The following is a 22,966-nucleotide window of genomic DNA, read 5'->3' on the forward strand; positions in this document are numbered from 1 at the left end:
CACACCTTGTTGAGAAATGGAATATCTTATGCCAAAATATATGTTGTACTGTCAATTAACCATCAGTGAGTTTTATCAGCAAATATTAGAAGTGTTATCTGAACATTTTGTGAAAACAGAAACAAGAATAGCATTTTTCTGTCTTAAAGTTATTCTGAAATGCTCGCTTAAATAATGATTAGTTATAAGATTTAGGGCTTTCATCGATTTTTTTTTTTAACTTTAATCACTGGTGGTTTTCCCAAAGCCCCTAATTTTTAAATGGTCACTTGAAATTGGAATTGAAGTTGGCTATGCTATATTTTACACAAAGCTAACAGCTAACAACAACAAAATATCAATTTCTCTTTTTATTACATTTCTAGTGTGTTGTTGCATTCCAAGAGGACAGTATATCTATACACTAAAACCGTGGCCTCTAAGCTTCATTACCCACTCTTGCTCCAAGCGAAGGAGGCCTTGGACTAGCCTGCTGTACTATTAAATGCATAAGCACCTTGTAATCAGAACAGCAAGCAACTGGTTGCTTGCAGCCAACAATTCTTGCTGCCTTTCAGAAAATGTTAGTAAAGGAAAGAAAGTTCGCCTTCCTTTGGAAATCATATATGTGTGATATAATTATATACTATTGTTTATATGGAAACATCGCTATTGAGCCGCAAAATTCCAAATACCTAGATTCAAATGGCTGTCAATTACTTATCAGATTTACTCTTCACAGTCCAGAAAAGAGAGATGACCTCATAAGACCTGCGTGTTTGAATCAAAGAGGTTTATAAAGTTCTCCTCATACCAGTCATAGCCGATTGTAAATGTCCTGAATAATGTGACCCTACGTTTACTAACCCAACCTTGTTTCTAAAGAATCAGAAAAGGGTTCTAGAAACCTTGTAGTGTTGCTATCGAATCCCAGATTATTAAGCATTTGTTTCCTCAGGAGTCAAAACCTTCCAGTCTTCTTCACCTGTGTACTGCGACTCCTCTGGGTTTCCACTTGACAGGGTGTGTGTGTATGTGTGTGAGTGTGAATCCATCCAGAAAGTGCTTAAGTTTCCAGAGGTTTTTCAAATGCAAATAGGGTGGGAGTGGTGGAGGTGGAGATGGAATGTGCTGTGTGGGTGTGGGGGGATTTGGGGAGAGGGTGTTGGGGGGGGGAGCAACTTTATACAAATCCCATATCATCGCTATCACTGCAGATCAAAACAACTGAGGTCTGAGAGACCTCCCTAGAAACCTACAATGCCTTTCTCATCTAAAGAGAGGCGAGTGCTCGCGCAGTTTTGAGAAAGGGTCGTGCAGGGAGCCAGAGGCCGGTCCTAGTGGCCTCGGGCAGCACTGGGCTCCCACGCGCGGTTCTGCAGCCCCCGGGCTGGGCGACCACGTCCCGGCGCCACTGAGGTCCGGCCCTCGATGCTGTCTTGGAGCCGTGCCCCGTCCGGGAGAGCAGGGGCCGAAAGCTGCGCCTTCACCCGGGAGCTCAGCACGAGGACCGGAGGCCCAGGAGAGGTGTGGCTCACTGGGGACACCCAGGCGGACCGGCCCAGCCCGCGCTCTGCAGCCCCAGCCGCACGAGGAGCGGGCCCGGCCCGGAGCGCAGCCGCCCGCACCCGTCCGCGCGCCCGGGGCGCCCTGGCGCGGAGCCCGCTGCGGCCTCGCGGGGAAGACGCCGCCCGGGCAGGGAGGCCGGAGCCGGGCCGGAGCAAGATCGGCGCCGCGGGACTCGGGCGAGGGTCCGGCCCGGCTGGGACCGATCCCAGGGAGGTCCCCGCGTCTCAAGTAGCCAGGGGCCGCTCCCCGCAGCCCCGGCGACCCCACGCGGCAGCAGCCCTGCGGGTGCTCCGCGGCTCCTCGCCGTCCCTCTAGCACGCCCCTCTCCGAATGCCCCGCCAGCGCCAGTCCCGGGCTGCGGCGGCGAAGCCCACCGAGCCTGGAGAAGAGCGAAGGCGCCCCCTGCTGGCCAGATGCGGCAGGCGCGGCCACCGCTCGCTCCCCGACACCCTCCCGCCGCGGCCCGCACGGACCCAGCTCCACCCTCCCGGCCCCCCGCGAGGGGGACGTGTTCAAAGAAACAGAAAACAAAACACAAACAAAGCGCCAAATCCACTCTCACCTGGTTTGCTGCTCTAAGGTAAGTGTGAGTTCAGCTTCTCCCATGTGTCTCTGACCTTCCTCTACACACACCTCTGAGGTCTGGGGGAATGGAACTCCTCTCCCCAAATAAATCATTGCTTCTCTTGAAAGCACGTTTTTGAAAGCATCAAGATGACACACACACACACATACACACACACACACACACACACACACACACACACACACACACACTCCTATTCAGTCAAACCCACACTTACCAGTCAGGAAGGAGCATTTCACTAGCTATTGGAGGAAATGTTTACTGATATTTCAGGTTGTAGGCAATGGCAGTAGTCATTCTGTGAATTGAGGAAACAAAATTCTTTGTAGCTTAATTTTCCTTCCCTATCTGTGCATTTGAGTCCTACTTCCAGGGTCAAGGCCTGGCCCAGGTAGGAAAGTCTCATCCTCATCCAGAGGAGAGGCAGATGCATCTACTTCTGTAAGGTTTTCTGTGCCCCTGTCTCCCCCAAGCACCAGGAAAGGATCTTTTGTTTATCTAGGCAATTCATGACTTACTTTTGTAAGGCTTTTTCAAATTAGCTTAGCCTTGAACGAGGCTATATGCTTTGAGTGGCGTGGTTTTCCTGTTCTCAGGAAGAGGTTTTTAGAAATCACAATGTTTCTTTCTGTTCCAGCAACCTTGAGTGAGTTAGATGTGGGCATAGAATCTTATCATCATGACTTTCACAAAAGTCTGTTGTCTCTGGATGTTTACTGTCTTTGCACAGACATAAGCCCTTACTGCCATGAATTCAGGCAAATAAGTATAGATAGGCCCAGTAAGGGACTGGGGCTATTCCTTCTATTTTTGGTTTCTGGGAAACAAAATTAGAAGACGTTTTACTATTCTTGAAATTACAGTGGGCAAACTCGAGGGATCTTTTAAATGGCATCTGTCTTCTTTCTTACTGTTTTCATGTGGATAACAGAATCTTTGATTTTAATATGGAGAGGAAGGAGGCTGTTTTGAGGAGCACTCTGATTTCTCTTTTTTATGTCCATCAATCTGGTAGACTTGAGCAGGCCCTGGAGAGTTAATCCTTGTAACAGAGGGTAAGATAACAATTGTAATAATAAAAACTACCATGTTTGAGTATTTATTGCTTGGTGCTGTGCTGTGGCCTCTGCCTTGAGTATCTCATTTAATTTTCACTAAAATTCTAAGGATTAAATACTGTTATAGCTTCTCATTTTACAGAAAAGGAAAGGAAGGTTTCAAAAGGTGAATTTACTTACTGTTACGGCAGTAGGTAAGCAGAAAAGTGAAATGTGAATGTGAATTGCAGACGTGATACCTTGAGAAACCAGACACACTGTATTGAATTCAGACTGGTAGTTGAAATGGTAGTATTTTTAAAGTGTGAGCTATAGTCTCTTACAAAAACAGGACCTTTGTCCTGGATAGAAATATTTCAGTAAAAGGAAATACTGACTCTTTTTAAAATACTTTTCATGTTTTCATTCCCATTTCACAGATAAAAAACAGAAAGTGAACTTACATAGCTATCACAGGAAAGTGCATAGGCAGACTTTAAAACCAGAGTTTGGATTCCAGCTACTCTATCCATTCCACTAAACAACAATGCAAAAACATAGATTTACTTCTCTCGAAATGGTAAATAGTGGGTCATGAACAGCTCAGAGTCCATAATTCTCAGTGATAAGCTTTCTTTCACTTTCATTGTGGACACCTTTTTACACAGAAACAACGGAAATTTAGAAATAATTCTATTCATAATTCTATTCCCATTGCGTAATTAACAACATAAAACTGGAGAAGACTGAAATTACTATGTCAGTTTTGCTTGAAAAACATTTAAAGCAGTTATAAAGATATCTGGAAGGCCTGTCTCAGGACAATTTCGGTCATCTTCACCTCCCCAAACCCATCCTAACCTACTCCAGGAAAGTCATATCATATTATATTTCACAAAGGAGTTTAATATTGATACTTAGGTGCTTTTCATCTCCAATCATGTATTTCTCCTTTGCAACAATGAATGGTTACGATAAAAATGTCAGAACAAATCTATGAAATGAAAAAAAAATATATGTGTGTGCATGTATGAATTAATTGACCAATGAATTTTGACTGTCACATTTTAATGTACACTTATAATACACTGAGATATATTGTAAAAATGGATTTACTGTGTGTGTACAGGTAGCTCAGACCCAGAATGTGTTTCGTAAGATGGTTTTAGGGCTCCTGTTTTTTCTCTTGGGCTCAAGCTTCAGAGGACATCAGATGAAGACCACAGACTGCTTGACTGCGACTTCTGTGTATTGACTTTCTCAGTGATTTGTGTGCAGGCTATTTGGCCACATGACCTCTTGACATGTTGGCTATCTGTGATTTTTCTAAAGCTTTAATTTAGTTGAATATGATTGTTATATCATGTTGGGAATTTCTTCCCTCCCACCTCTCATTAAAAATCTTAGTGTGAGCATCAGTTTAAAATTATTATGCTATATAATGAAACCTGCTTATCTGTGTGACTTTGTGCCATAAATCCTTGCACAGATTATTAGGCCTGAAGCAATTTTTGAAATTATCCAGCCTAACCTTTTTTATTTTACCCATAAATAAATGAATGCAATCAGAATTCTCAAAGTCATCCCTAAGTTCAGGAAGGGAAAAGGCCTGGAACCCAGGCTGTTCCATATTCAAGTTTTTTCTACAAACATTTTTCTTAATTTTTTTTTTCAGATTAAGTTTCTCATGTGTTATAATAGGCAAGACAAACAAAAGCTCGCTGACATTCATCTGCATTGCTATATTAGAGAAATTTGTGGAACCAATGGTGCCAAATACTGAAGTTACTCACTGGAAATTAGTAAGTAAATATAGCAAACCTTAAACAGGAAAATGGAGCTTTGTTAGCTGATCTATTCATGGATCAAGGATGAGTCCTCCAGCCTCTTTCTTGATAGGGATAAATGTCTGTGGGAAAATATAGACCGCAGGAGTTGAGATAAAGAAACAATAAGGAGGTTAAATAGGAAATTGTTCAACTAGATGCTTTTTTAAAATTATACATTATGAATAAATATGAGACTGTCCTAGCAGGTGAACCAAAGGGCCAAGAAAATAGTCCATTATAATTGGCTTCTGTGACTGATTCAGCTTTCGCCTTCTAAAATATGGTACACAGCAGTCTCCCTCCTTCTTCTCAAAGGAGTAATTGGGAAAGAAAAGGTATCGCAAACTCAGTCCTAAAGAATCCTAATTTTCTCTAATGTAAGATTCATAAAAAGCAGTATTTCCAGGAAATGGAGCTGGTCATTACAAAGAAAACAAAGAAAATGCTGGTCTTTGAACGAAAAAATGACCAAATGATTAGGATCGTAATGACTTTAAAAATACCTCATCTTCTTCCTTCACAAGAATTTTGGGCTGATACAGTTTGAAAAATGAGAACCAATGGCTGATTTTCTTATGTCTTTATTTATCACTAGTGAGACACACATGTTTTGCAGGACTTATGGTTTTTGATTTGAATTGAAGCTACTTTTTGGCTTGGAATTTTAGTTATTGGGGAAATGGGAGAAAGAGGAGGGAACTGTATGATATTGAAGAGGAAAGCGTACCTTTATTATACTATTTCTTACAAATTTAATTTGTATTTGTTCTGAGTTCTGGTAAAGGAATAATATAAGAGCAGTACTTTATCATATAATTGGTATTAGAAAATAATAGTTTGGCTATTTCAGTTGTTTACGTATTAGTTATGTGATGGCCGGGACTGGCTGAAAGAAGCTGTTGGATGAGAATCCTGTAGTACTACGGGCTACCTAAACCCAGTTCATGTACTATGAACTATTGAGAAGCTTGTGAGAAATTTCTCTTTCATGTTATCTGGTTGTCCTGTGGTGGTATCAACCAAGGAAATGATTAGGTTGGAACCTCAGGAGAGTTACTCAGCTAAATGCCTCCAAGCGTAACTGAAACCCAACTACAGCTACATGGAGTGTTGAATTACAGGGAAAATGGCTGAGTTGTTATCTCTACTGCCTGTATTATTGAGATTAGGATCATAAGTAAAGAAGTCTGTTTCTCTTCTGACTTTTTCTGCCCTGAGGCCAGCTGGAGAAGCAATAGCATGTTCCCTTTCCATGATCACTGAAAAAAGCAGAAGATCTTAAATAAAGGAGAACATGAGATCTGAGATCTTTTTGATCTGCTGTAAATTGGAGTGAGCTTATGGAACAGTTGTGTTGGAAGTCCCAAGTGATGAGATGGAGGTTATCTTTCTGGAGGGGTGCAAAGGTCTTTTGATCTACTGCTTTCAGAATAACTCTCTGTAGAAAGATATATGGACAGATAGAAAAGGTTGAAAAAATAACAAATCTCATTTGAGTTGGGAGTTGAGATAAATCTTCAGATTTATTTGCTCTGCACTAAGCATATACTAATACAGCTTTTGTATATTTCAGCCACACTTAGGTAGACATTAAATTTTAGGAATAATTTGTTTATAGAAAATAAAGTCATTTCTATTTGAAAACAAATGAAAAAAATAATTATTTCTCCCCAAATGTGTACCCTTTTAATTGATCAAATGCATCCAAGAAATTCTGCTGGCAATTTGAACACTCTGTAGGTGTTGTTGCTGCTCTAAATTTGTCTGCGAGAGGAATTGTAAATGGTATTTACCTTTTAATTAAACAAAACATCTTGCAAATTAAACACATGTTCTTGCACATCAAAATTTAGTTAACATCCTTTTCATTGTTCATCCTGCTGACATTCTGACAGCGTCATGAGTCCACACACAATATAGAATCGTGCTGCTCCCCGCCCCTCTACTTTGCATTCCTCAGAGTAGATGATATCAGTTGCTAGAGTACACTCTGTTACTGACTTCTAATAACTGAGCAGCTTTCTCCACTTAATATACTTAATATTGTGTAAAGCTCAGGACTACACTGGCATGTCCAGAACCTCAAAAGCTTTGGACACTGATCTGGCGTATGTCTTATAATCTCATGCTGGATATTTGACAGTGAATGACAGAACACCTTAGAGGAATATAAGCAGCTGATAAAGGCAGAGGCCCTGCATGGGAATGCAGAGTCTGGTGTCTAATAGCTACATACTTTTTTACATGCAAACCAGTAATTTGACATTTATAATTCACTGCAGAGCTGAATTTCTGTCATTTTCTTACTGTCAAGTTCTCCACATTTTGAAATAAATGTCCCTTCTAATTATTATATGAATTTGAACTCCAACATTCAATTTTCCCCCCTGTCCCTTATAATGGAGTACTACATTTGGCTGAAGTCTGATTTGCAAGACCATTTAAGAAATGTGATCATTTCAAAAAATTTCCCACAAACTATACAGGGGAACCCTTTCTCTTGATTGTATTCTGCCTTCCTTCTGAAAGTACAGTTTAAAATCCATCCATCAGTACTGTTTCTAAGAAAATAAGGTTATTAATGGCAGAATGAAACTGAGATAATTAGGATATGGTCTTAATGGAATGGAAGTCAGAGAAAGGTTTTTCCAATAAAGCAAAATTGTAGTTAATGACTGTCACTCAACTGTACCAGTGCTCATTAATCTCTTTTATTTCTGTTTACTTATGATTCATAAAATTGAAATAAAGTCATTTGCTTACAACATTGCAAAAGGAGTAATACTTCCTGATTTAAAGAGATGCAACTCATAATAGTTAAATAAAATCTGCAATGAGATGAAGACTTTCCTTCATTTTAGAGCATCTTCGAGATTTTTGTCTTAAAAATAAGAGATTATTTTCATGATTAGTGTTCAGTTTGAAGGTACAGGCAACTGATGTGTTGAGGATACACTACTTGTGATAGAAATTGTTTAGGAGCGCACAAATTGATAGTGTGCATCTGGGTGGAGAAAAGAGGAGGGAGACCCTAAGTGTCATCCGAAAAAATGCTTTAGATCAAAGGAATAAAGCTTTAAAACCTCAAAGTAAATTATAAAAGTACATGTTTTTGCAAATATAGAATTTTATATTCTATAAAGATATTTGTAATATTTTTGAATAATGCTGTTTGTTGAAGAATAAATTCAAGGCTTTTATAGTTAGGTGGATGTGACTTGAGACTATATTCCTGAGATAAATCAGACTCACACGTGTTAACAACTTGTCTCACTAATGTGAGAAGCTGAATAAATGCACAATAGATATTGTAAATTGGGAAGAAACTGCTCAAAAGAAAAGAGAAACTAATGGAGGAAAAGGGGAAGGAAGGAAAAGAAAAGGGAAAATATATATACAAGATAGTGAACACAGTTATATAGCTAGTTTCCATTAGTTCACTGAAAAGAAAGATTTGTGTTAATGTCTTGACATCATTTCATGCCTATCTCTAGCACTGACTACTATGAAAATAACAATGTGCGATGTGTTAATTATTGTTACTCTCCAATTAGCCTGATTTGAAACTCTTTTATTTTATTTCTATTTTTCTTCTTATTCTCTTTAAATTAAAAGAAAGTATTTGGTCTTAAAAAGTAAACTTTTACATATTAAAAGCAGAATATCCTTCCTCAATTTCAAGGAGATGAATTGAATGTAAAGTCGAATAGGATTTAAAGTAATCAAACTTATTTTCTGAGATTTAGATAAGAGCAAAGAATAGGAATTTTTACCAGTTAAGAAATTTTTATATTACTATTTGATTTTATATCAGTACAAATTTCTGTGGCATTGCTTAAGCACTTCACAATTTAACTGAATACAATTTCCCAACTACAAAGAAAATCTATGCCGGTCAACAAGTTTCAGAAATATTGATTGGAACTTGCACTGATGTGTAAAATGTGCCTGAACTATAGATGTAAGATTTTCCATGTGAAAAAAAAATTTAAACTTTGATATTGATCTTTTTGCCATTTGGTTTTTACTAGACTTAGGCCAGCTAATGCATTGATTTGACTTTTTATAGAACCATCCAAATGTGTAACCATTTTTTTATGAGTGATGTATGAGACTTCTAGAGTATTTTTATATACAATTGATAATATGGTTCTATGCTATTTTATATAATAATTTCCAAAAAGTGAACTGTGCCTTCATAAATACTATCAAATGGCCATTGTTTCCTTAGTTATTGCTAAGTGTCAATTGTTTGATCTATCAATTATATTACAGTAGCTCAGAATGGGAAACCGGAAGTCCTCCAAACTGACCCCAATTAGTGTTTTTTTTCCCTGTCAAGATATTTTTTTTAAAAAATGGAATTTTAATAGCTTTGCATGGTGCATAGATTGTCCAGTAGCATAGTCTCTTCCTGCACATACCATCCTGTTGTCCTTCTTTCACACATTTTCTCTTTGGTTCTACAAATCCTTTTGAGTCTATGATTATGGTAGAAACAGTCCAAAATGGAATTTTTAAAAGATAGACTTCAACTAAGTTAGATTTGTAAACAAATCTAATTAAAACAATTCTAAACAATTTGGCTAAACAAATCTAACAACTCTTTCCAAGGTCGGTGTCACCCTTCCTAACATGTAGGAAGTTCTGAGTTCATGCAATCTAAAAAACATTGTTAATGCACGAATGAATGTGATAGATACGAAGCCATAGCCTAAGTGTCTCTGATCCTAATCCCATGTTGATGGACCTTGCCCGCAGTTTTCAGAAGGAACATCTTTACTTTTGTGTTCAGGAAATTTGACTCTGTCTTTCTGCCTAAATCAAATGAGGCTTAAACTAAAAGCAATTTGAGCCAAAGGAGATTCATTCAAAGGTTGGTTTCAAATTGAAATCATGTAAACACAACAACTAAATGTACAATACTTTCCAGAAGACCTAGAAAATCACATTTACTTCCAATAAAGTCATGATTATTGATGTTGTACACTATCTGCATCCCCGTGAGTGAAAGAAACATCAGACAACAGTTATCTTTGCCAGGCATATTGAGACTGTTGCAGAAACTTTAAGACATCTTTGAACTGAGCTGATTTTATACTCGCACATTCAAAAGAGAAGCAAACGAATAAATGAGCTCTTTATCCCTATGATTAGCCCATGTTAATTGATATTTGGATTTACAAAAAAATTGATCCTTTCCTTTAACATTTTTTCTATGTAGTGCATTGCAGCTTAGGGCCTATTCTCTCATTGTGTAGGTTGTCTCCAAAGAAATTTGGGAGGCTCATTCAGAATATCTATATATGTAAGTGAAAAGTTATTAATTTCAGTCAGAGATAAAAGAATTTTAAAGGCAAAAATGACATTTCTAAAAATATGAGAGGCCCACTATTTGAGGATATCAATTATACAAATCAAGCCAGGGGGTGACATCCACTGTTAATCTAAGACCAGGTCTTTCCATGTCACACGTGGTCACTATGATTCAGTGATACCAAATCTTTTAGAATTTTCAGTGTAACAAACAGCAGGCTGTGAAACGCCACCCCTGAATGTGCTGAACACATTCCACGCTGTTTTAAAGCCTCTAAGAATCTGTATTTTCCAAGGACAAATTTCTGTATCCTAAGTATGTCCCTCAAGCCTCACCACAGTAGGTGCTCAATAAATATTGTTTTCAAATGAAGTCCTGGATATTTGCTGCTGCATGCTGTGTCCTACGTTCACCCAAGAATTCTTCAAGGCCTCTAAAGTTTCATGGTTTTGTTGTTTACTTTTTGTATTTTTCCTGAATGAAAACTTCCCCTTGTACGTCCTGGGAAAGCTTCACCTTGTCTAACAAACTGCATCGGGTGCTGCTCTTGAGCATTCTCTGAAGGATTAGAATTTAGGGGCCTTCTTCTCTATCATTTTGCCATACTTTTCCTGCTACTATCCCAGAGTATGGCATGGCTTGTCTTCTTTCTAGGTGTTGTGTGTCTAATTGTATTATGTACATTATCAACTTGAGGTGCATGGCTATTTTGCTTAAACTATAGCTAGTTTGTACACACTTTATAAAATGTAAGCAGTATGAAGAAGCGATCATACTTTAAAAAATCATTGTTTATAGGTTTTCAGTGCATATTGAGTTAATTGGTCAACTAACCACAGTGGACTGCTTGTATACTGAAAACAAAAAGGAGGAGGAGAAAGAGAAAGAGAAAGGGGAGGGGGAGGAGGAGGAGAAGAAACAGAGGAGGTGCTGATATCTTTTTTGAGCTGTTTCATAGCCTTATTTTTCCTTTTATTATTAAGACTCTAGAAAGTATTAGGTTTTTTTCAGGTTCATTCTTATAAGTTGGAATTTTTTTTTATTTTTTATTTTTTTTATCGGTACTGGGCATCAAACTCACGACCATGCTCTTGCAAGGCAGGCGCTTTATGCCACTGAGCTAAATCCCCGGCCCTGAAAGTATTAGGTTTTATCTTTACTTTTTTCTTACTTAAATTTCTTTTAAAAACAAATGGAATTTATACAGAAAATATGATTGTCTCAAGACAATCACATTTATTGTATTTATGTTGACTTTATTAAAAACATGTCTTAGATGCTAAATTGTTTTAGATGTCAGGACCATTACTGTATTACATTTGATCTTAGCAAAAGGCTGAGAAGCAATAAGTCATTACTTTATTGCCAGAATTAGCTTTTGCTCTCATTTTGGTTCATTCAAAATATTTATCGTAGTTTCAAACCTTGAAGATTTACAGCAATTTGAAAAATTCTGTCAAGTAAGAGTGATTGGTCAGAGAATAAAAGATACCAGTCCTTACAAAGAATTTATACAGCTGTTAAAATAATCACATTATAGTAAGAAATTGAGACATAATTTACATAAATATTTTTATTATTTCTTGCTCCTAGTAATATGCTTTTCTGGTTTTGTTTTAAAAATTAAACTTGGAGAAATTCAAAGAACAATACAGTGGATGCTCATATACCCTTCACCTTGGCTTATCATTGTTATATTTTATAAAAATATTTTTTGTCTGTTTCTCTTATTGTTTAGACTGTTAGAGATAAATAGGTGTACGTATGTGTGTGTATGTATCTGTGTCTGTGTCTGTGTGTCTGTGTGTCTGTTGTACCTAGGCCCAGCAAATTTTTCTTCCCTTTGTAATCTAAATTCTAGTTTTACTAGAATTTGTCGGGGTCATTTTTCCAAGATACATAAGAGCACTTTTAAAATGGGAGTCAATTCTTTTGCTACTTGAAGAACTATTTTTTCCGGTTGTAATTTTATGTATTAATTCTATTTCATTTTGTTTTTCTTTTTCCAATGGTTAGATTCTTTCTGTTAGACGTTCTATGTCTGTTTCATATCCACCACAGTTTTCTGATGTTTTACTTTTCTTCCCAGTCCCATAACGTTATGCTTTCATTTTCTCAATATTTTAGTCTATTTTTGTTGCTGTTAAATCTATTCTCCTTGAATCACCTTTCAAGTTACTCTTTATTTCCCAGATTTTGTCTTCTTAAAAAATGTTTCTAAGATTGCCAGTTGTCATTGTCTTTATAATGTTTTGTTTTAAAGTTTATACCTTGTGATATATGATTTTTAAAAAGGTATAACTCTTATTTAAAGATTCGTTTGGGTGACTTACATGGTTAGCTAAAGCAAGAGTATTTCCTTCTGATTTGGTGACATTGATTTTATTTGCATTTATTTTTCTCTTGGGAGAAGCATTGGTTCTACTGATTTGTTATGCTTTTTTGTTTGTGTGGGCTTTTAAACAGTCATCTCTTGCTTATTTATATTTCTCACCTCCTTGTCTCCAAGAATACCTTCTGCCTATTTTGTGCAGAAAGTGGTTTTGCAAGACAGCACCTTTGGTCTTCTGTACTTTAGTGTTTCACGGTTGATGTCTTGGTTGCTGGCACTCTGGTGTATCACATCTTGCACTTGCTTCCATATTTCATCATCTAAAGCTCAGTATTCCGATTCTGGGGGTTAATCATGACTGTACCTGGCAATTCATGGTCTGGTCTCTGTCTTGATGTATAGAATCTCTACTTGATGTGGGCTCAGCAGCTGCCTCTGCAGGATTTGGGAATTTATTTCCATTGTTACACAAAATGCAAAAGTTGCACTTTCCTTCCATTCTAGTTCTTCTGTAGTGCTTTATTTATGCTTCTGGTGATGCGTATTGTCCTGTGGACATAGTGTGGAGAAATTAAGGCTTACATGACTACATTATTTTAGGGAAGCCAGAATGCCTGTCATTTATACCGTTTTGTTTTGCTTTTGGAGAGCTTTGGTGGCTGTTACTGGAAATATTTTTTGAAGACAAGATGAAGAAGTGATCATAGTGGATACACTGAGCAAAACTTGTCACAAATCTTCTTGACTTATCTCTCTCCTTTAGATTATACATGGGATATAAAAGAACACAAAAGAATAGTGTGACTACCACAATCATATTTATTAATGGTATAAACTTTCCCAGCAAATTCTCTAGGAGTCTGTGTACATTAATTTATCCATTCAGATTATAACTGTTTGTGTACATTAATTTATTCATTCAGATTATAACTGTATAATAAGATTCTTTGTGAATGTCTCAGTGTTTTTTAACAATAAACTTTTAATTGCAAAAATGAAAGTGTTTTTGTTTTAGAAAGTAAAAACTTTGCCTTTCTTGAGTTAGGCTCAACAAAAGCTTTACATTTCTACCATAACAAAAAAATTCTTGATACTGCATTGCATTCTAGGTGAATTTAGATTATCTCAACTAAGTGAATTGTAAGTATAATTAAATGAATTATTCATGTATACATGCACACATTTGTATAGCACTCTGGAGCATTTATGTAAAGAGATAGCCAAGTCATCTTTAAAGAAGGAGTCAGAAGGCGGTGATGGGAGACACAGTGCTGAGTTCCAGATAGGGCAGCTGAACTGACAGCCGCCTGTGGGAGGTGGGCCTGAGATCAGGGCAGCCCTGGCCTGGTTTAGCAGGAAGGAGTGTGTTTATAGCATTACAGTCTTCCCAAATCAGTAACTTTGTTCTTTTCCTAATTCTGTTAAAGGCAAAGGTATGGAATATGGAAAGAACAGAATAAGAACTAGATTGAAGGTAGGCAGTGATATATTGCAAAATATTCATATAACAGACAGAATGTATTTGGTTAATCAGTCACTTCAAGTATGTCACAAGTGTTATGGCTTCGTTTTCTGGGAAGAGCATGATTAAAAGAATCTGAAAGCAGATGAGAGACACAACACAATCCAGGTGATTATTTTGAGTCAGAAGTTATAGTGTTTCCGAAGAAAAAGTTAAATTGAAACAAAATTAGGTACTTCACAATTAAACTATCTGGAAAATAGATTTTATAGCTGTAAACAGAAAAGAATGGGACTCTATAAAAGAGTTCAAAACAGAAATCTGGGAAATTAAAAATATGATTGAAAGTAAGGGCAACAGAAATGACCTGTGTGAGGACAGAGTGTCAGAGCTGGAAAAAAGGGCTATAGTTTATGATTGACTAATGAAAAATACTTTAAAAAGAGCAAAAGATTTCATAGCTGCATGACTTAGATTTGTTTTATTCTTGAGAATTTTATTCATTCCATTTCAGAATTACATATTTCTCCTTAAATGGAAAAAAGTTCCACATTTTATTCTGACATATAATCTTACATGATGACATACATGATCAGAATCAGACTCCTTCTCTGTTTCTTCCACCTCTCCTTCCTTATATCCTATCAACATGTAGAAATTCAGGAAGTAAAATCGTATTTTTAGGTGAGGACGTGGTTTAGCATTTTGGAGCTGGGGAAAATTTGACATCACCTGTCAATTTTCCCATAACAATATGTTTCATATTGTATTTATCTTATGTATGATTAGATTTACAAATATTTCTCTATATAAGATCTCATATTTAATGACATAGTATTTCATTTCTTCAAACACTGAGATGACTTACTCTGACAGTTGGTCTTTCTAGGGTTAGTTCCCTTTGCACGAAAAGTCCTTTCTTCCCATCTTTGTTTGGTACTTCTGCTTATTCTTTAGGCCTCTGCTTGGATGTGTTCACTGACAACTTTTTCTGACCATTTGCTGCAGCCAGATCTTGACCCAAATCACACCTGTTAGCACAGCATCTTGTCACATCTTCTGAACTTATTTTCATGCTGCATATTTTTATTCTCTGACCCTTTATTTTGTCAGCTCCATCAGGATAAATTTATAGTAATTCACAATGTGTACAGGTAGAAATGCTTCAAAGTAAGCAATGCATAGCATGCAATGACTAACGAAGTGAAAAAAGTAATTTTTAATAATTGTACAAAGAACAAACAAAGGTTGGTTGTACCACATTCTAATAATTCCACGAATTATAGCATTTTCTCCAGTATATCAGTACTTTAGTACTCAAGTAGAAGGTATACAAATATGTATAGTGATTACAGAGGTTGTGTTTTCCTTTTTGAACCAAAAAAAGTCATTATTATTAATCTTATTTTATTGAGGGCTTATTAATTTCCAACTGGGAAAAGTGAACATATATTTCTCATTTTAAAATACCAATAGTTATATTGTAAACATTATGTAAATGTTATTTAAAAAAATTATCTGTGATTATGTAGGAACAGCCAGTACTTTTTAAATTCAGATTGACATTATACATCTAGGGGAAACAAATATCTCTTATATATTATTTGATTAGATATGTTGAAAAGCTTCTGAACTTTTTTCTTTTAAATTAATTTTTAAAATTATTTTAAATTAAAGTGCTCGGTTGTTTGGCTGTAATGGAGCCAATGCCAGGTCTGATCTTCAGCGGTTACAGTGTGTGTTCTTGAAAGGACTATAAATGCATTTAGTCACTATATTATGTAACAGCACTTTTAAAGCAATTATAATTTCAGTGGTTCCATATTATCAAAATAGTGAGCTGACAATAGGATATGGTTAAAAGTGATTTCAAGGCAACTAGATCATTAAATTTGAAGTTAAATACTTAGAGAGATAAAACTTTTTTTGTGTAATCAAAATGACTCTAAACTACAGCAAAACAAAGAACGCTACTGTCTGTCACTATCAGGAAACAGTCAAATGCAGAAGCTTTCTTTATGGCGGCTGCCTTTTGCAGCTCTCTGTTACTATTCTGTCCCATGTGATCAACATTGGCGAATCTTCAAGCCATGCCTCCTTCTTTCTCTCCTTGCAAAATTCCCTTCCAAATCAAAGGGAACTTACGATCACATCTGGCTAAAATACCACCTACAAGTAGTTAAAGGATGGCTAAGTCTTAGTTTTTGAAACTCCACAGCTGGAGGAGCTTGATGACAGAAGAACCTAGCCAATCCTTATGAAACAAAATTATCCTACAGGATTATACTACGTAGTTTTGATTCTTCTATTTCTTCCATTAAAGTAATATCAGGCTTATTTCTTATATCATTAAATGTTATAAATTGGATTTTTGAATGGCCTGATTCCATGTATTGAAATATTTTAATCATCGTGATTTAATAAATCTAGTTTTGCAAGTTATTAGAACCTTATAATACTCAGCAACACATGAGACATTCTGTGTGTACTTACTGAGCTAATGAATATTGTTGGAGGCCTTAGGTTGATGACAATTCTGCCATGCTGAACACATGATAGGCAGCAGATAACATCATCTCTATAGTGGGAAGGAGGGAAGAAACAGAGGGGTGTTTTGGAAAGCTTTCTGGGCTAGGCTTGGAAATAACGTAACTAAACCATTTCAGTGCTTATATTAACATTCTGAAGTGAGAAATCACTGAGCTACATCTAAAGGCAAGGGAGAAGAGAGTCCAGGAAACAGAGTGCAGCTGAGCCTAAGTATAATTCTGGTACTGTTGTTAAAATTTTCTAAGACACACTTCATCGCACAAGTAGGAATTAAGGCCCATTTTTCTACTTGTAGATGAATCCCTTTACACTTGAGTGTTCAATACTTAGTATAATTTTTGAACCCTAGTTTTTGCTTACAATATATATTTTTATTTTTAAATTTAACTTAATAGCATATTTTTCTCTACATTTCATGATATGGTTCATTTGAAACATTTTTGTTACAGTAGTTAAATCTAAAGTGTAACTAAAAATTCATTTCAGCTCTCATGATTTGTGCTTCCCAGCTAATGCATGACTCTGTTGAGACAACTGAAATAAGACTAGTTTAGTGAACATCCAGGTTTTCTTGCTTTTTGGTACATGGAACTGAAATAGGATTTTTTGTCAATTTCCAATAAGAGATCCTAAAAACTACCAGTTGGCTTATGGATCTCTCATTTCAGTTACTTTACAATCTGATCCAGATTGAACCACCAACTTCTAGGAGGGCATCTTATAAGGCCACTGATATTACTTTTCCATTTCTTCATAACATTTGGCTCCTTGTTTTTACAGTTTGCATCTTCTATCACTAGAAATATCACAAGTCATATTTAGTGCATTACTAACTACATTACTGCACGACTCCTATTTCTATGCCTATGAAATATACACACAAATAAGACAAGGTAGGTCAGCTTGATAAATGTTGATTTTGACTAGAGAGAATTTATGTCTCCTGCATTGGATGAGATAAAGTAGGCTTAATCACACTTAACTATCATCATTAATTTTTCTCTCTAAAGTTCTAAGTGATAACAAATCAGCTAAAATGTGTATCCACTCTAGAGCAAGCAATGCAGTCTTGAGGCTATTACACTGCTGAAGCGACAGATTTCAATTTTTACATAAACAGTTCCCAGAGAGATATAGATATGTATGTAACCCATGAAAATAGATAAAATGAGACTCACTTCAGCAAATTATCACCTGATTTGACATTTTTTGGTACCTATAACTTGATTTAAATAATTGAGTATTTGTTTGATTTAGCAACAAAATTGGTTGACCAAACAGTCTAAGGGATTAATTTGTATCCAATCTACCCTGAATGTAGCCTTTTTTAAAATGTAAGGTTTGAGCAGAAATGTTGCTTTAAGAAAAATACTCGTGCTAATACAAAAATAGAACTTGTGCCTGTGATGTTACAGTTACCATGGTTACTACAAATTTGTTACTTAATAGCAAAGCAAATAGATTCATAAACATGCTAATTATATCTGATACATTTTTTCAAACTGTTTTATGTGAATATGCATATAGTTTACATAAGAATGAATATATCCATCCAATAATTGTTCAAGTTTGGGAAGGTTTTGCTAGGTTCTCTGTGATGTAGTATATGATCATATTGACACAGAAAAAATTTTTTTTTTCAGGAGTGTGATTTTTGTGACTTATAATGCAGGTAACTGATGGTGCTAATATAAATAATATAGCAATTTCCACATTCTAAATACTTTATAATCTACTCAATCTTTGAAAAAACTTAAAATTTGAGATTTAAAATAAAACTTCATAGTTTGTTATTCTATTTAAACAACTATTAAGAAAGAAGCAGTTTTGACAAAAGAATGAATGCAATGTTGAGTTTTTGACATGAATTAACATGCTTTAAATTTGCATATGAAGACAAAAATGATTCTCTAACTAAAATGTTTTCCCCTTATAGCGTAAGTGTGTGAGAATCTTGAATGCATACTGAACACTGCAAAACTTTTAGGACCCTCAAAGAAGCTCCTACTTCCACTATAAAGCATAGACACCAACATAATGAGAAGAGTGGAAAAGTCTTTGGTGATTATAAAACCACAAGGAGGGGAAAATTAGCCAAGGGAATCTATGATATAACTCAAAATTGACACAAGCAAAGGCTATGACCCTTCCTGAGAAAGAGGATTTGCTTGGGAGATTTGTGACTTGAGTCAGAACCTTGTACAGCTTTCTGATAAAAGAATGGAAAAATATATGTCTCTAGAGAGTTACATCTGGAGGAGTCTTTGCCCTTCTCTTGTCCTTGAGGATGCCACCACTCTTCACTTAAAACAATGCTACACTTCCTCTTTTATTGACACTTTTCTTCCTTTTGATGACGTTTTAGGTAAAGATATCAGCTGGGATCTCTGAACCTGGTAGTATTTAGTAACATGTATGATATTATCATTCAGCTCTACATTTGTTTATGCTGTGTTTTTCATGTTCACAGCCAAATCATATAGAAGTTGGTTGCTATTTTCAGATATTTGAGCTTGTCAGGGATACTGACTGAAAAATCTGCTCCGCAGCTCACCTAGTGATTGATATCAGCTAGTGATTGATATCAGCTGATAAAATGTGATGACATCATAATTCTGTTTGATGTAAGGTAATCTTTGATCTTTTAGTATCAACAGAAGATTATAATATATACTCAGTGTGATAATTAATACCCTTTCACTGATGTCAGAGGAAAAGCAAGTTAAATTGTTAACACTGCCAGAAGTTAGTATTTTATTTTCAACGTTTTAAAGATTGAACACCTTATAAACAAAAAGACCAGACTCCTAAAATATATTATTGGTGAATTATTACAACTTCTGTGTATTAATAATTAACCATTAATGATTTGCTCTTCACAACTGAAACAAAGGGTGTGTTTTAAAAAATGCAAAAAAAACATAATCTTGAAATAAATTTTCACTGGAGAGCACCGTGGCATTGGTGCACCAATTATATGCATTGATTTGTCAAGAGATTATGTAATAAAATCAGAAATTTAATATTTATAACATTAAAAAGTATCTTCCTTTGCCTTTAAGATAGTCTAAACTGTTGCTACATAGAAAATGCTTGATAGATCTTTGCTCTTAACATTATTGTTTTTACCATTATTAACTGGAGTTCTTTGTAAATGCCATGATCTTATGATTTGCCACAGATAACCCTGTTCTGTCTAGAAACATTTTCATTCCTTAAGATAGAGCTTAAATGCCGCCACTTTCTGTGTAAAGTTGTCCCACTGCGTTATTTTTCTGTCCCCAGAAAGGAATCATGCTCCTTGCTTTCTGCTCATTCTTTCATTATTGTCGTTTCTCTTTGCCAGGAGAATGACTTGTTGATTTATGACTTCATTAGACTGTGAGGTCCTGGGGCCAGGAACCAGGTCTTATCCATCTGTGTGTGCTGTGTTCTCTGAGTAGTCAGTGAATGTTTGTTGGTGAAGTTACTGAGTCCTGTGCTACTTCGGTGCTCGTCATTAATTGGTTCCAGGAGGCGTGATGTGTACCAAAAGTAATGAGTACCAAAGAAATTATTTTGGCTGTAAAGGGTACTGAGTCATGAAGCAATTCACACTGGCAAGTTTGGCTTGCATATTGAGGATCAGGCACACAATAAGTACTGGAACTAAATTTTCATGTCAAATTGCGTCAAGTACCAAATTTGAGGTGTTTCAAAGCTGTTGAGTACTAAGTTATGCCCACAAGGTGGAAAAAGTAAAAGGGCTGAAAAATTTGCTGAAATTATCAACTCATAAAATTAAATGGTTGTAAGAAAGATAATACAAAGCTTAGTTCTTGGTGTCAGTCATTTCCACCTCAAACTTTACAGCTTTATGGACTTTCAGTCTGTTTCCAGCAGTTACATGAGATTGAGTACTAAAGAATTATGTAGCTCCTCTCTTTTCCTTTGGACACTGGTAGTTCAGTACTTATAAGAAATTTCTAATTGAATCTTTTGATTTGTTGTTTACTAATCATCCTATAAAATAAGCCAAATATATCTTTTTTTTTTTTTGTTTCTGGATCCAACCAAATGCTCAGTAATCCACCACTGAGCTACAACTCCAGGGTTTATTATAATTTCTTTATTGAAGTAGGAGACAACAGTAAAGATGTTAATGATTTCTGCAGGGTTGCCCAGCTAAGAACCAGATTGCAAATACTTTGGGAATCTGACTCCAAGCAAAGTGTACTTTTATCGATACCACAAATCTTGTTTGGTTAATCAGGAAATATTTACATTCAAAATCTTTGAGTAACATTCAGACAGCCATAAAAGACTATTCAGTGATGTCTAAAGTCAAACTGGATATTAGATATCACGTATCATTTTCGTTTCTGGCTACCAAAGTGATATGAGAATGTTAAGAAGTGAGAACTCTGAAATCTGAGGGGCCTTCCAACTGTAATTCTGCAGGTTTTTTTTTTTTTTTTTTTTTTTTTTTTTAGAGTTACAGTGTTTCATTGCTAGGAAGTTTTAGAATCAATGTCCTCCCAAATAAGGAAACGTTTAAAAAGCTCTTTAAATTCACCTTCAGTGTTAGGATTGTACATATAGGTCAACACAGTGCATTGATCATACTGTATTTTTTCATTGTGTAAAAGGATAGAATCTCCCCAAATAGCAACTTTCCTTAGACACTTTGCAGAATCATTGGTCTAAGAAAAATAACAGATGCCAGCTTTTTTAGGAAATAAAAATCTGATCTTTATAAACAGTGATGAATAATATTCTAAAACCAAAATTTCAATTAATTTGGTTTTATACTTTCTGTCAACTATTGTAACTTAGGGGACTAAAAGTTATCCTTAGGCTGGGGTGGTGGTTCAGTAGGAGAGCGCTTGCCCAGCATGAGTGGGTCCCTAGGCTCAATCACCAGCACCACACTTATGCACCCCACACACACATACACATAAATGCCAGTTACACTTTCTGTGTTTACAGAAGAAACGGGTTTACAGAGGTTAAGAGGTACATGCATTTTCAAAATGTTAATCTACGGTGTAGCCACGAGTGGAGCCCAGTTACTCTCTTCCTTGTTGATATTCTTTAATCTAAAATTTACCGACTCTCAATGGATATACTAGTTGTCTACTGCTGTATAAGAAATTGCCTATCTCTATCTATCTACCTATTTATCTATCTATATATCTATCTTATTATCTACCTCTGTGACAATTATAAAAGTAAATATGTAGTTTTATAGTTTCACCAAGAATGGTTCAACATCAAACAAATGCATCTGCATAAAAGTAAGTCTATTAAAATATGTAATACCTCAAATAACAACGATTTGTAACTTCTAGAGGAAAGCCAATTTTGGAGTCAAGGATTATGATTTTTTCCAATTGCAGGTTTTTACTTGCCTCTGGAAAAACAGTTATTTAAGATTGGAGGAATCAAAAGTATCATCTTGGACTCAGATTTCATTGCTTTTACAAATAAAAATGAAGATTCAGACTTATAAAAATGAAGATTCTGAGGTTTATGCAATGATTTGGGATTTCTTTACATCTGATTTACCCCTGGTTTATGTGTTTCAGGAAAAGTAGAATCTTAAAAAATGACCCCCTCCCAAAAAAGACAATCATTTCTGGTAACAAAAAGATATTTTAGAATCTAGAACATCGCCATCTCTAAGATGGAGAAATAACTCATAGAGGATCTGAAAATAGTATTTTGTAGCAGAAATCCTAAAGTTCATTACTAGTTGCACCAACCATTACTCCAAAAAACCAAATTCAAAACATATTTCAGTAGAAAAAGACATGGGAGCATGAGTAAGTCAGAAGTAAAGAAGATAACCCAGCTAGTGGCAACCTGGGTTTCCTTTGGTTTCACTAGTTTCAGTTTCTGTTAATATATATGCAGTTTTTTTTTTTTTTTACTAAGCTAAAGAATATTTTAAACAATAAAGTATGTTACATTTCAGGAAAATAGTGGCTTAATGAATTTCGTTTTCTCCTAATTTGCTTAATTGATAGAATTTCTCCTAATCCTGTGTCACCTGGGATCTACCATGTGTCTCTTCTGGCATCAGACGTGAGGGCACTCATGTGAAGGAAATAGTGCAGAAGCTTAATGGACTAAATGACTTCCAATTGCCTCACTGGCTTGCTGGGATGTTGACAGGATTTCTTTCATCCTCCTTTCACACATTTGACAAGTAGTCTAGCTCAGTGTTCTTTCCACGGTGTTGCTTGTTCAAAGGGGCGTCAATGGAAGCACAAGCTTAGACCTTCTGTGGTTTTAGTGATCCTGCAGAGGTTTGAGGCTGACCC

The 22,966-nt window shown here is 36.0% G+C and overlaps 1 protein-coding gene across 1 annotated transcript in view; it reads left to right on the top strand.

The window, feature by feature from the left end:
* The window catches only part of LOC134476405 (basic proline-rich protein-like), a 143,668-nt gene that overhangs the window by 855 nt on the left and 119,847 nt on the right, over positions 1 to 22,966 (top strand). The window contains exons 2-3 of the mRNA XM_063250317.1: positions 1,399 to 2,128; positions 4,847 to 4,973. Coding sequence (XP_063106387.1) covers positions 1,399 to 2,128; positions 4,847 to 4,973 — 857 coding nt within the window. The remainder of the gene's footprint in view (positions 1 to 1,398; positions 2,129 to 4,846; positions 4,974 to 22,966) is intronic.

This window comes from Cavia porcellus, unplaced genomic scaffold, assembly GCF_034190915.1.
Source record: "Cavia porcellus strain 051 isolate PalLab524CR breed Dunkin Hartley unplaced genomic scaffold, mCavPor4.1 scaffold_1, whole genome shotgun sequence".
NCBI lineage: Eukaryota > Metazoa > Chordata > Mammalia > Rodentia > Caviidae > Cavia > Cavia porcellus.